Below are 12,653 nucleotides of genomic sequence, written 5' to 3' on the forward strand. Positions count from 1 at the left end.
CCTACATACTACCAATTAGTCAGTTCTAATAGTTATCAACTAAAATGGGTTTTAACAGAAACATTTCAGTCAAAAATCTTATTTCCAACTCTAATTTGTTATTATTTAATCCCATATCATGCATGGATGTAATTAGAATACTGCTTTAACATTTGCACCATAAGTTTCTTTTACTATTAATTCAGATTAATAGTCAAAGATTTGTTTTCTGTAAATATCATAAAATTATTTTTAGGACACATTTTTAAATCACAACATCAAATGAAAAATGTATGGCTTTGTTACTTAAAAAGGGAAGGGGTAAAGAGTTAAATATGCTGGGTAGAATATATTTTGTTCTTTGTTTTTAAGGTTTGGCTTGAGCAACAAGTTTGATACTGAATTTCCCTCAGTTCTAACAGGGAAGGTAAGTGAGAGTTTGCTTTGAACTTTTCAATTCTAAAAGCATTGTTTTATAGCTTATTCAGTATTATGACAAATGCTTTGGCTCCCCGGTAATGATGGTAACAAGAAGCCAGGGTACTTGGAAGCTGTGTCATTAATGACTGAAAGCTGTCACCATGACTACCAGCCTATGACCAGTTATCTTGCTCATTGTACATTAATGCCAGCCATTATTTGCTTATCTGTTCAGTTTTTCCAGTTTTGCCCTTTATTCTCAGCACTAGTAGCTATAATTGTTTTCATTTAGGTCCGTAATCCCAATGTCTTTAGAGTTAACAAAGTTATCATTGTTTAACTTTGTATCACTCTATTATTTTTAAAGTGTCCTGCAGTATGATTTGTTATACATCGAAAGAATCAAATGTTTGGTCAGACATTTTTCTACCTTTTAGATAGTTTGAGTTTCTAAAATTGGACTCGCTGCAATAAATTAGTACCTTTCTATTCCCTGGTTCCTCTACATTCAGTAGTATCTTCATGCTTGAGGTTCAGTATTCAAAGACTTCTTAGGATTTGAAACTATGTTTGGAAAATCCTCTTACAATAGGAATGCTAACTTCTAGGCCCAAAGAAAAAGGCTTTGACTAAGGCAAAAAGTTACTTACACATGTTTGTCACTTGAGGAAATATAGAAGAAAGAGAAAAGCCATTATATTAAAACATACTCAAAAATTTCCAAATCGTTAATAGCTGAATGCTAGATAGGTGAAATGATGATTTGGGGTTAAAAGAAATGAACTTTTTTTATTTTGAAGCCTGTAATTTAGTAGTATTCTGTTCAATTTTAGTACTAGAACAATGCTACTTGTCAGTATTTATTTGGTCATATTTGAAAATCATTCCATTCCCTAAAGGGCTTTTATGTAATTTACTGTTAAATTTTCTCATAATGTTAGTGAGAAAAGCAAAGTACAAATCCGTGTCTACAATATGTGTAATAAAGGGGGAAAAATAAGCACATTAATAATCGTATAAAGAAATTCTAGAAGGCTACACATGGAACTAAATAAAAGTGGTTACCTTGATGGGAGAAGAGGAGAGAGATGGATGGAGGCAAGGGTAAGGATGAGATCATTTTTGGTATTTTGGTATTTAGTATTATTTTGATTTTTGAACCATGTCACTATGTTACCTATTCAAACCTTAATTTACTTTAATTTGTCCTCTTGTTCTAAACTCTCTGAGAATGGGATAAAATGCATCTAATATTGGCTCCTTTTTGTCATGATACATTTTCTAGCCGCTTGCTTTTCACTTTTGGCCTAATTGCAATCTTTTCCCCAGCTTTATTCAGAGGGAGGGAGAGAAAGACAGCAGAGTTATTTCTTTTCACAAGGGTTATCACTTAAAATTATAAGAAATTCTATTTGATTTAACCCTGAAAGGTATTTTATACTTTATTTGCTTCCTTTACCCCCTAAAAAATGGAAGCTAGCTAGAGACAGTATAGAGTAGTTAAACTTTGAAATCCGATCTGGGTTGGAATACAAGGTCTATCACTTGGCTTTATGGCCTTGAGCAAGCCACTTCTTTGAGCCTCGGTTCTTATATGAATAGTACCTCACTTCTTGTTGTAAGGATTAAATGAAAGAGCATGTATAAAATTTTGAGTATATTGTCAGGTACTTATTAGCTTCCCAGTGTAAGTTGTTTTTTTTTTTTTTTCCCCCGCCAGTGTATCCTAGTTTCATCCTGATTATTTAATTCTCCAGTTTTTTTCTGACTAGCTTTCAATTTTTAACTGCTTTTGCTACTTTTACATTCTTTACTGAGAAACAGTTTATTCACTGGTCCCATCGATAATCTATCCTTTTAACTGTTGACCTTTTCTGTCTCTCCTGATGTATAATGTCAAGTCATTCCATATAATAAGCAAGTGGAAATAGTCCCTGGCTAAGTTAACAGAAAATGTGTGTCCATTTACCTTTTTAGGATACAAAGAGCCCTTTGGTTTGATGTTTTGGCCTCACTCTCTAATGTTCTACCTTCTTATCCTGATCATTTAGAATAATTTGCCAGTTGAAGCAGCAGTTCAAACTTAGATTGGTTTTATATGAATTAATCATAAATGTTTTCTCCAAAAGAAAAAAATAGCTGTGGAAAAATCCCTTGAATGTTTGTGGAAAGATGACAAATTCAATATTAAATTAAAGGGAATGTGAATTAAAACATCTCCAATGGAAAACTTGTTCTTTGTGTTTCCCTGGTGTTGCTGCATGTGTTGTCTGGGCAGTTACATTCAGTTTTATTACTGGTTTGTTTTTTAAAAGTTTGAATTACAAGTCCAAGGAATTCTAGAAAATGAATAATCAAAAAAAAAAAAATGTCAGAGAACAGAGTTTCCAGGCACAAATGTATCCATCTTTGAAATTGGCCAGTTTTATATGCTCAAGGAATATTTAGAATATTTCTTCATACTTCTTCATTTCTTTCCAAACCTTCTAAAACTAAAAACTCCACCATTGAAAAAGATAGTACAGTTTTTTTTTAAACTAGAGTAAGAATGTTAAGCTGCTTTTGGTATGCATTTACAAAACATATATGATCTGAATATGAGCTGTTCTTAAAGATATCCTTTCTTTTCAGGTGACCATTTCTATAGCACATATCAATGATTGGGTGTTTATTCTAGTGTGCATTATTTAAAGAAATGAGGCATAAATGATACTGTGATTTTTTTTCTTAGTTTAGTTTTTAGTGATGAAAACAACACTAACATGAATTCCGAAAGTCTGATTTTTAAAAGTCACATGGTGATAACATGAGTTTTATTCATTTTTCTCTTTAATGAGACAATTTTTGTCCAGTAGGCACTATTGTATTTGTATAGGTTATTATGAATTATCAAAATGCTTCTCTGATAACTGGGGGAATAGGCAAGAAGAATTACATTAGCCAGGAAGAAAAAAAAAACTAAAAGGAAGGTCTGAATTCCAAACTTAGCAGCCTTTGTGTAAAATATTTTAAAATGAATAAATGTAATCTCTAAAATAGAAAAATAAATCTACCTTTTACAAAATCAGTCTTCTGGCATGAATGGGATTCTAAATAGCTTTTATGCCTAAACTAAACAAAATTGCATAGAGTTAATTCTGAAAACATAAAAAGCCATTTTGACAAGCTTCACGGTTCAGTACTAATTTTGTGCCTATGTGTTAATGCTTCTAATACAAATAAAAAGCTAACCTTTTATATTAAGTGCAGAAAAGATTGTTTCCCCCATTTCACTAAAGATACGTCTTCCTCTCATGATAGGATATATCAAGCAGGTACATACACACAGATTCTGGTGACCAGAAAATGAAAGAACCACTGGACTTTAGAAAAGAAATGAAAGCTTCTGGCCCTCAGCTTGAAACAATTAAATGGTGTTATGGGGAGATTAGTGTGCAGTGTTGGGGGAAACTTAAGCCATAAAATCGACCATTACTATTGTGATCCAATATGACAAGTGATTGATAGGGTTGTGTTCCCCATGATTGAAGGAGGAAAAACAGTCTTGCTGGGTTTTGCTTATATTTTCTTCTGTTTGCAGAGTCTCTTGCATCCTGTTATAAAATATTATGACCCTTTCCCCCACCTTTATGATGCGGCTTTCTTTTTTCTTTACAAGAAAGTCAAAAGGAATTAAATGTTTCTTTACAACCTGCCCTTCAGCTAGAAAGTAAAAGGCTTCCATCTAACTTTCATTACTAAAGATACTCAGTTATATGGAAGTAAATGAGTAAAATTCTGACTCCACACAGTTAACTAAACATTTTTTCACAATGTTTAAATCGGGAGTTAACGAATTCTCATTTCCTATGTCTTTATCATCTGTTTTATGACTTTTACTGTCATTCAAATACAGATTTTTTTTCCAAAGACAATCCTGGCCCCCTTTTAAAGGCAAAACACAGATTTTATTTTATTGTTTGAAATTCTAGTAGTTTTCCTTCCAATATATTTATCTTATGACTTCAAAAAATCTGAATTCTCATTTTTAGTAACATCAGTATTGTAGTTTTTAGTTTGCCCATGGTAAGAGAATACTAATTGACAGGATTATGTGTTAAAGGTGGAAAGTATTGGCAGGAAAGAAGGAAAATTGTTACATTTTTTTTTAAAGTTTTGGTTAATTTATTTCCAGAAGGATGAAATAAAAGAAAAATTTTATATATCTTGGCATATATTTTATTCACAATATTTTAAATAAAAAGCAAGTTTTATATTTTTGGACTGATTAGTTTCTGGCTTCCAACTAAATATTCTAAGTAAAAATTTTACTTTTTAAATAAAAATTTAAATTCTAATTATAAGCACTTAAATTTATAAGTGCACAGATTTAATAATTTTATGATTTACATTTACCAGATTTTAAAAATGTGTTAGTGTTTCTAGATACACAATTTAAAGAGAATTGGTAGTAACGTTATATTACAAATTAGAGCTAAATATATTTTCCTTATTTTAATTTCTATTTCCTTGCTCAGTGATTGACTAGGGAAAAGAAGTTGAGTATCACTGTCTAAGAGGTAAATCTTAAGATAGCAACTTGGCATCTGTTTTTTTTTTTTTAAAGATTTTATTTATTTATTTGACAGAGAGAGACACAGTGAAAGAGGGAACACAAGCAGAGGGAGTGGGAGAGGGAGAAGCAGGCTTCCCGTGGAGCAGGGAGCCCCATGCGGGGCTCAATCCCAGGACCCTGGGATCATGACCTGAGCCGAAGGCAGACGCTTAACAACTGAGCCACTCAGGCGCCCCTGGCATCTGGTTTTTTAAAAGAACATCTCTTTTTTTCCTCTAAAGAATTGAAGAACTGAAGAGCATTGAATTTGCATTAAAAATGTAGCTGATTGACCATCACAGGCCACACCCACCTGTGCACCTCTCTGGACACCTTCCACTGTCCCCAGGTGCCATCACGCGCCTGCCCAGCCAGATGCCCACAGGTGCCTTTGCACACTGCACTCAATTGCACACCCCTAGCAGCCCTCATGGGCCATGCCCAACCACACACCCTCAGCCACCATTACACACCATGCCCAGCCTTGTGCCCTTGGTCAACCCAGCCTGAAGCCCCCAGTTGCCATAGTGCTTCGGGGGATCCAACATAGGACTAGTGACCTAGCACAAATTTTGCTAACAGTACCCCTCTGCTCCCAAGTCCCCCAGTGGGGAACCCGCTCCCCCCCCAGAGTTTGCCTGCTGGGTCCCACAGAGAGCAAGCATGGCCACAACAGGCAGAGAGTCAGTGCAGATGACTGCACTAAAAGGAAAATTGAGTCAGATGAAATAGCAGGGCATAAAAACACACATAGGACACTCTACTGAAGGGCTAGGTTCTGGTGAACAGGGGACACTGCACTCCAGGGCTCTCCAGGACCTCTTCTTCATAAAAATCACTACTTTTAAGAACAGAAGAAACAACTGACTTTCTTTACATATGGAAAGAGACACAGAGAGGCAGACAAAATGAGGAGACAGAGAAATTTATCCCAAATGAAAGAAGAGGACAAGGCCATAGCCAGAGACCTAAGTCAAACAGATGTAAGTAACATGCCTGATAGAGAATATAAGCAGTGGTCATAAGGATACTCACTGGACTTAAGAAAAAAGTGGAAGACATGAGTGAGACCCTTAACACAGAGAAAGGAATAACATAGCAGAGATAAAAGGCACAATATAAATGAAATGAGAAACATGCAGGGTTCCTGGGTGGCTCAGTTGGTTGAGCATCTGCCTTTGGCTCAGGTCATGATCTCAGGGTCCTGGGATCGAGCCCCGCATTGGGTTCTCTGCTCAGCAGGGAGCCTACTCCCTCTCCCTCTGCCTGTAGCTATGCCTACTTGTGATCTCTCCCTCTCTCTGTGTCTGTCAAATAAATAAAATCTTTAAATAATAATAATAAAAAAGAAATGAGAAACATGCTTGATGGAATGAACAGAGGTTGGAAGAAGCAGAGAAATGAATTAGTGACCTAGAAGACAAAGTAATGGAAAGTAATCAAGCTGAACAAGGGGGAGAAAAGAATTATGCAAAATGAGAATATACTGAGGGAGCTCAGTGACTCCATCAAATGTAATAGCATTCATATTATAGGAATCCCAGAAAAAAAAGAGAGAGAGAAAGGGGGGGCAGAAAATTTATTTGAAGAAATAAGAGCTGAAAATTCCCCCAATCTTGGGAAAGAAAGAGATATCTAGATCCAGGAGGCACAGAGAACCCCCAACAGAATTAACAAAAGCAGACCAACGCACAGACATTGTAATTAAATTTGCAAAATATAGTGATAAAAAATTTTAAAAGCAGCAAGACAAGAGAAGTCATTAAATTACAAGGGAAATCCCATAAGGCTAGCAGGAGATTTTTCAACAGAAACTTTGCAAGCCAGAAAGGAGTAGCATGATATATTCAAAGTGCTGAATGGGAAGAATTTGCAGCCAAGAATACTCTACCCAGCTAGGCTATCATTCAGAATACAAGGAGAGAGAGAGTTTTCCAGACAAGCAAAAACTAAAGGAGTTCATGACCATTAAACCAGCTCTGCAAGAAATATTAAAAGGGACTCTTTGAGTAGAGAAACCAAAAGTGACAGTATAGAAGTAGGAAACACAAAAGCAGTAAAAATGAATTTTTCTGCAAAAAAGTCAAGGAACTCACAAAAAAAGTATATAGAATACAATAACGTATACCTAAAAGGTGTGGGGGACAGGAGAAAAGAATGTGTTCAAACTTAAACGACCATCAAAAATATAGACTGCTATATGCAGAAGGGGTTATATGCAAACCTAATGGTAACCACATATCAAAAGCCACTAATAGATATGCAAAGAATAAAGAGAAAGAAATCCAAATATATCATTAAAGAAAATAAGCAAAACATGAAAAAAGACAAGAAAGGATCAGAGAAGAGCTTCAGAAACAACCACAAAACAAGTAATAAAATGGCAATAAATATGTATCTATCAGTAATTACTTTGAATGTAAATGAGCTAAATGCTGCAATCAAAAGACATAGGGTGACAGAATGGATAAAAAAAAAAGAGCCATCTATTTGCTGCCTGCAAGAGGCCCATTTTAGACCTAAGGACACCTACAGATTGAAAGTGAGAGGATTGAGAAACATTTAACATGCAAATGGATGTCAAAAGAAAGCCAGAATAGCAACATTTATATCAGACAAACTAGACTTTAAAACAAAGACTGTAACAAGAAGCAAAGAAGGACAATATATAATAGTAAAGGGGATAATCCAACATGAAGATATAACAACTGTAAATATGTATGCACCCAACATAGGAGCACCCAAATACATAAAATAGTTAATAACAAACATAAAGGAACTACTCCATAATAATATAATAATAGTAAGGGACTTTAACACCACACATCAAGTGGACAGATCATCTAAACAGAACATCAACAAGGAAACGATGGCTTTGAATGACACACTGGATTTAACAGATATATTCAGAACATTCCCTCCTAGAACAGGAGAATACACATTCTTTTCAAATGCACATTCATGATTAAAAACCCTTAACAAAATAAGTTTAGAGGGAACATACCTCAACATAATAAAGGCCATCTATGAAAAACCCACAGCTAACATCATCCTTAATGGGGAAAAACTGAGAACAAGACAAGGATGTCTACTCTCACCACTTGTATTCAACATAGTACTGTAAGTCCTAGCCACAGCAATCAGACAACAAAAAGAAATAAAAGGCATCCAAATCAGCAAGGAAGAAGTAAAAGTTTCACTAGTTGCAGATGGCATGATACTATATATAGAAAATCCTAAAGGCTCCAACAAAAAATTGCTAGAACTGGTAAATCTAGTGAAGTCACAGGATACAAAATCAACGTACAGAAATCTGCTGCATTTCTATACAATAATGAAGTGACAAGAAATTAAGAAAACAGTCCCATTTACAATTATATCCAAAATAAGACACCTAAGAATAAATCTAACCAAAGAGGTGAAAGACCTGTACTCTGAAAACTATAAATCACTGATGAAAGAAATTCAAGACAACACAAAGAAATGGAAAGACATTCCATGCTCATGGATTGGAAAAACCAATATTGTTAAAATGTCTGTGTTACCCAAAGCAGTCTACAGATTTATTGCAATCTACAGAAGCATTTTTCACATAACTAGAACCAGCAATCCTAAAATTTGCCTGGAACCACAAAAGACCCCAAATAACCAAAGCAATCTTGAAAAAAAAAGCAAAGCTGAAGGCATCAAATTCCAGACTTCAAGTTATATTTCAAAGCCATAGTTACCAAAACAGCATGGTACTAGTATAAAAACGATGTGGAGACAAAAGAACACTCATGTACTGTGGGGAATGCAAACTGGTGCAACCACTATGGAAAACAATGGAAGTTCCTCAAAAAAGTTAAAAATAGAACTGCTCTATCATCCAGCAGTTGCACTGCTGGGTATTTACCAAAGAATACAAAAACACTATTTCAAAGGGATTTATGCCCCTTAATGTTTATAGCAGCATTATTTACAATAGCCAAGGTATGGAAGCCGTGTAAGTGTCCATGGATTGATGAATGGATAAAGAAAATGTGATATGTGATACAGATATAGATATATCCACACAATGGAATATTATTCAGCCATAAAAAGGATGGAATATTGCCATTTGCAACAACATGGATGGAGCTAGAGAGTATATATATTGCTAAGTGAAATAAGTCAGTCAGAGAAAGACACCATAAGATTTCACTCATATGTGGAATTTTAGATACAAAACAAGCAAAGGGGAAAAAATAAGACAAAGCAAGAATCAGACTGTTAATTATAGAGAACAATCTGATGGTTAAGGGGAGGATGGGTGAAATAGTGATGGGGATTAAGGAGTGCACTTGTCTCTATGAGCACAGGGTGAAGTATGGAACTGTTGAAATACTCTGTTGTACACCTGAAACTAATATATCACTGTATGTTAACATACTGGAATTAAAATGAAAAATTAAAAAACAAAATGTAGCTATTTAGCCTTTTGTTTATAATAGAATGTATAGCAAGGCCATGGATTATTAATGGTTACCTGATCAAATGCCTTGCATTCAGGTGAGACCAGGCAAAAGAGAGCTTTGCTTTTCTTTCTTCAAAGCTCATCAAGAGATAGGATTCACTGGCTTCCTTTTTCAAAGCATTCTTGTTATTAATGAGGTTCTTTTTAAGATACGATTTCCATTTTCTGTGAGATATATAAGGCAAAGATTATTATTCTCATTTTATACATGGGAAACTGAAACTCAGAAAAATTAAATGAACTTGCCTATGATTTTTCATAGCTAATAAGTAACTAGAATCAAAATCTTCATTTATTGTCTAATATGCTTAGCCTGTTAGCATTTTCTGTTTTTCAGTTATAAGGCGTGGTTCTCTGAATTTATTTTCATATTTACCCCAGGAAGTTAGTCATTTAATTGGAATTCTTTTTACTCCGTGATTGTCTTTAGGTCATATTGCCAACAATTTAGTTGGAGAATAGATTAGTTTACATACCCATGTAAAAACAGTTTTGAGCTTGCAATTTTACAACTATATGTTGGTTAACATATTGGGAAGAAAATCAAATTTATGGGTTAAGCAATTAACTTTATTGGGTGGCATGAACAATTCTAATAAAGCTAGTATAAGTAATGTTTTATTCATGATGGGGCTGAATTCTTTGGTCATGTATCTTTATAACATCTGCTAATAGGTATATGTTTTGTAGTGTTGATTCTAAGATATGTAATAAATTGAAATCCTCTAGTACAGTTTTTACTTGGAAGAGTTGTAAAGCTCCATATTTTATGTGCCAAACATATTAATGGAAGAGTTGTAAAGCTCCATATTTTATATACCGAACATGTTAATGGGGTTTTTATTTTATAGCAGCTTATTTTTTCTAATACTTTCATAAATTCTGTTTTCACAGCCAGATGCTGGAATTTTTTTCCCATAGATTTTGCAGTCTGACAGCTTTCTAAATGAAAAGGAATAATTTTAGTGATCCAGAAATGTGATTTCACCAAAAGCAAACGATTTTTAGTATGCCTTTGAATTGTATGGCCTTCAAGCAAGAGTTTTCGGTATAAATCTAATTGTGCCTTTGAACTGACTTTGTCGTTGTTTACAAAGAGGCACAAGCAGCCACTTCCAGGAATGGAAGTAGTAATTAAAATATTAAATTTGTATATTTAAGGACCTTTCAAATTTCAAAATTTACAGCAGTTTTTTGAGTCCATTTTATGCTGAATATTAAGACCCTTTTTTTAAAATGTAATTACTCCTCGCTGTCTTATTAGTATAGCTTTTCCCTACAAACAATGGCAAGTGTTAAAATTGTTTCACCGCAAATTTGCCAGGGAGAAAAGTGTCGAGAGTTGCCTATTTAAAAGTAATCCAGGAATATTGCCAAAGCCTAATTTTAATTCCATTTCCTCTGATAGTATTTAGGTTTTTATTGTTACACTATGCTTCTAGTCTTACTAGTCAGAATGATTGGCGACTATAATATTGCCTGAATAATGAGAATGTTTGGTAGAAAAACTGCTTGACAGGTATTCTTTACCACCAATTTTGTTGTCCTTTTAATGCTGGTAATTTCAGAAGATTATTTTTGAACATCAGAATAAGTTCTGTAAACATGAAATTATATTGTTTTGCTTTCTAATGTCATCCAAGAGTATGTAATACATAAAAGGAGGCAATCTATTTAGACGTGTAATTCCTTGAAGTATTTGTAAAAGACAAACATTTTCTTTAGGTTTAGAGATAAGTAGTGAAAAGCTGCCCACAAACTGTTAAATAAAGATTGCGCCCTTGTTATAGGTGGCCCCAGAAGAATTTAAGACCAGCATTGGCCGTGTGAATGCATGTTTGAAAAAGGCTCTCCCAGTCAATGTGAAATGGCTGCTATGTGGTTGTCTCTGCTGCTGTTGCACCCTGGGTTGCAGCCTGTGGCCTGTTATTTGTCTCAACAAAAGAGTGAGTAACCATTTTATTGTATAACCATAGAGCTAACTAACATTTATTGAATACTTATATGTACCAAGTATGTTACATGATTTTTAAAAATTCTCTTCAGTGTTAGCCTCATTCTGGAGACAAGCTTGGGGACAGAGAGATAAAGTGATTTGTCCAGCCTTTATTAACACTTTGTCACTTAATATGAGTTCCCATCATTTTATTTTATTTTTTTTACTATTATTTTTTTATTAGTTTCAGGGAAAGAATTTAGTGATCCATCAGTTGCATATAACACTCAGTGTTCATTTCATCAAGTGCCCTCCTTCATGCCCATCACCCAGTTATCCCTTCCCCCCACCCACCCTCCCTCCAGCAACCCTCAGTTTGTTTCCTAGAGTTCAGCGTCTCTTACGGTTTGCCTCACTTTCAATTTCCATCTTATTTAATTTTTCCTTCTCTTCATCTATGTTCATTTGTTTTGTTTCTTAAGTTCTACATATGAGTGAAATCATACAGTATTTGTCTTTCTGTGACTGACTTATTTCGCTTAGCATGATATCCTCTAGTTTCATCCACATCATTGCAAATGGCAAGATTTCATTCTTTTTGATGACTGAGTAATATTCCATTGTATATGTATACCACATCTTTATCCATACATCTGTTGATAGACATCTGGGCTCTTTCAATATTTTGGCTATTGTGGACATTGCTGCTATAAACATCAGGTGCAGGTGCCCCTTCGAATCACTATGTTTGTATCCTTTGGAAAGATATCTAGTAGTGCACATGCTGGGTTATAGGGTAGCTCTATTTTTAACTTCTTGAGGAACCTCCATACTGTTTTCCATAGTGGCTATACCAGCTTGCGTTCCCACTAACAGTGTAAGAGGGTTCCCCTTTCTCCACATCCTTGTCAACATCTGTTGTTTCCTGACTTGTTAATTTTAGCCATTCTGACCGGTGTGAGGTGGTATCTCATTGTCGTTTTGATTTGTATTTCCCTGATACTGAGTGATGTTGAACATCTTTTCATGTGCCTGTTGGCCATTTGTATGTTCACGTCTTCTGCCCATTTCTTGACTGGATTATTTGGTTTTTGGTGGTTGAGTTTGATAAGTTCTTTATAGATTTTGGTTACTAGCCCTTTATCTGATAAGACATTTGCAAATATCTTCTCCCATTCTGTAGGTTGTCTTTTAGTTTTGTTGACTGTTTCCTTTGCTGTGCAAAGCTT

General features: G+C 34.7%; 1 protein-coding gene across 1 annotated transcript in view; it reads left to right on the forward strand.

The window, feature by feature from the left end:
- CHIC1 (cysteine rich hydrophobic domain 1) overlaps positions 1-12,653 on the forward strand; it is a 70,687-nt gene that overhangs the window by 17,172 nt on the left and 40,862 nt on the right. The window contains exons 2-3 of the mRNA XM_035028769.1: positions 352-406; positions 11,279-11,434. Coding sequence (XP_034884660.1) covers positions 352-406; positions 11,279-11,434 — 211 coding nt within the window. The remainder of the gene's footprint in view (positions 1-351; positions 407-11,278; positions 11,435-12,653) is intronic.

This window comes from Mirounga leonina, unplaced genomic scaffold, assembly GCF_011800145.1.
Source record: "Mirounga leonina isolate KUSES-001 unplaced genomic scaffold, KU_Mleo_1.0 Mir_204, whole genome shotgun sequence".
NCBI lineage: Eukaryota > Metazoa > Chordata > Mammalia > Carnivora > Phocidae > Mirounga > Mirounga leonina.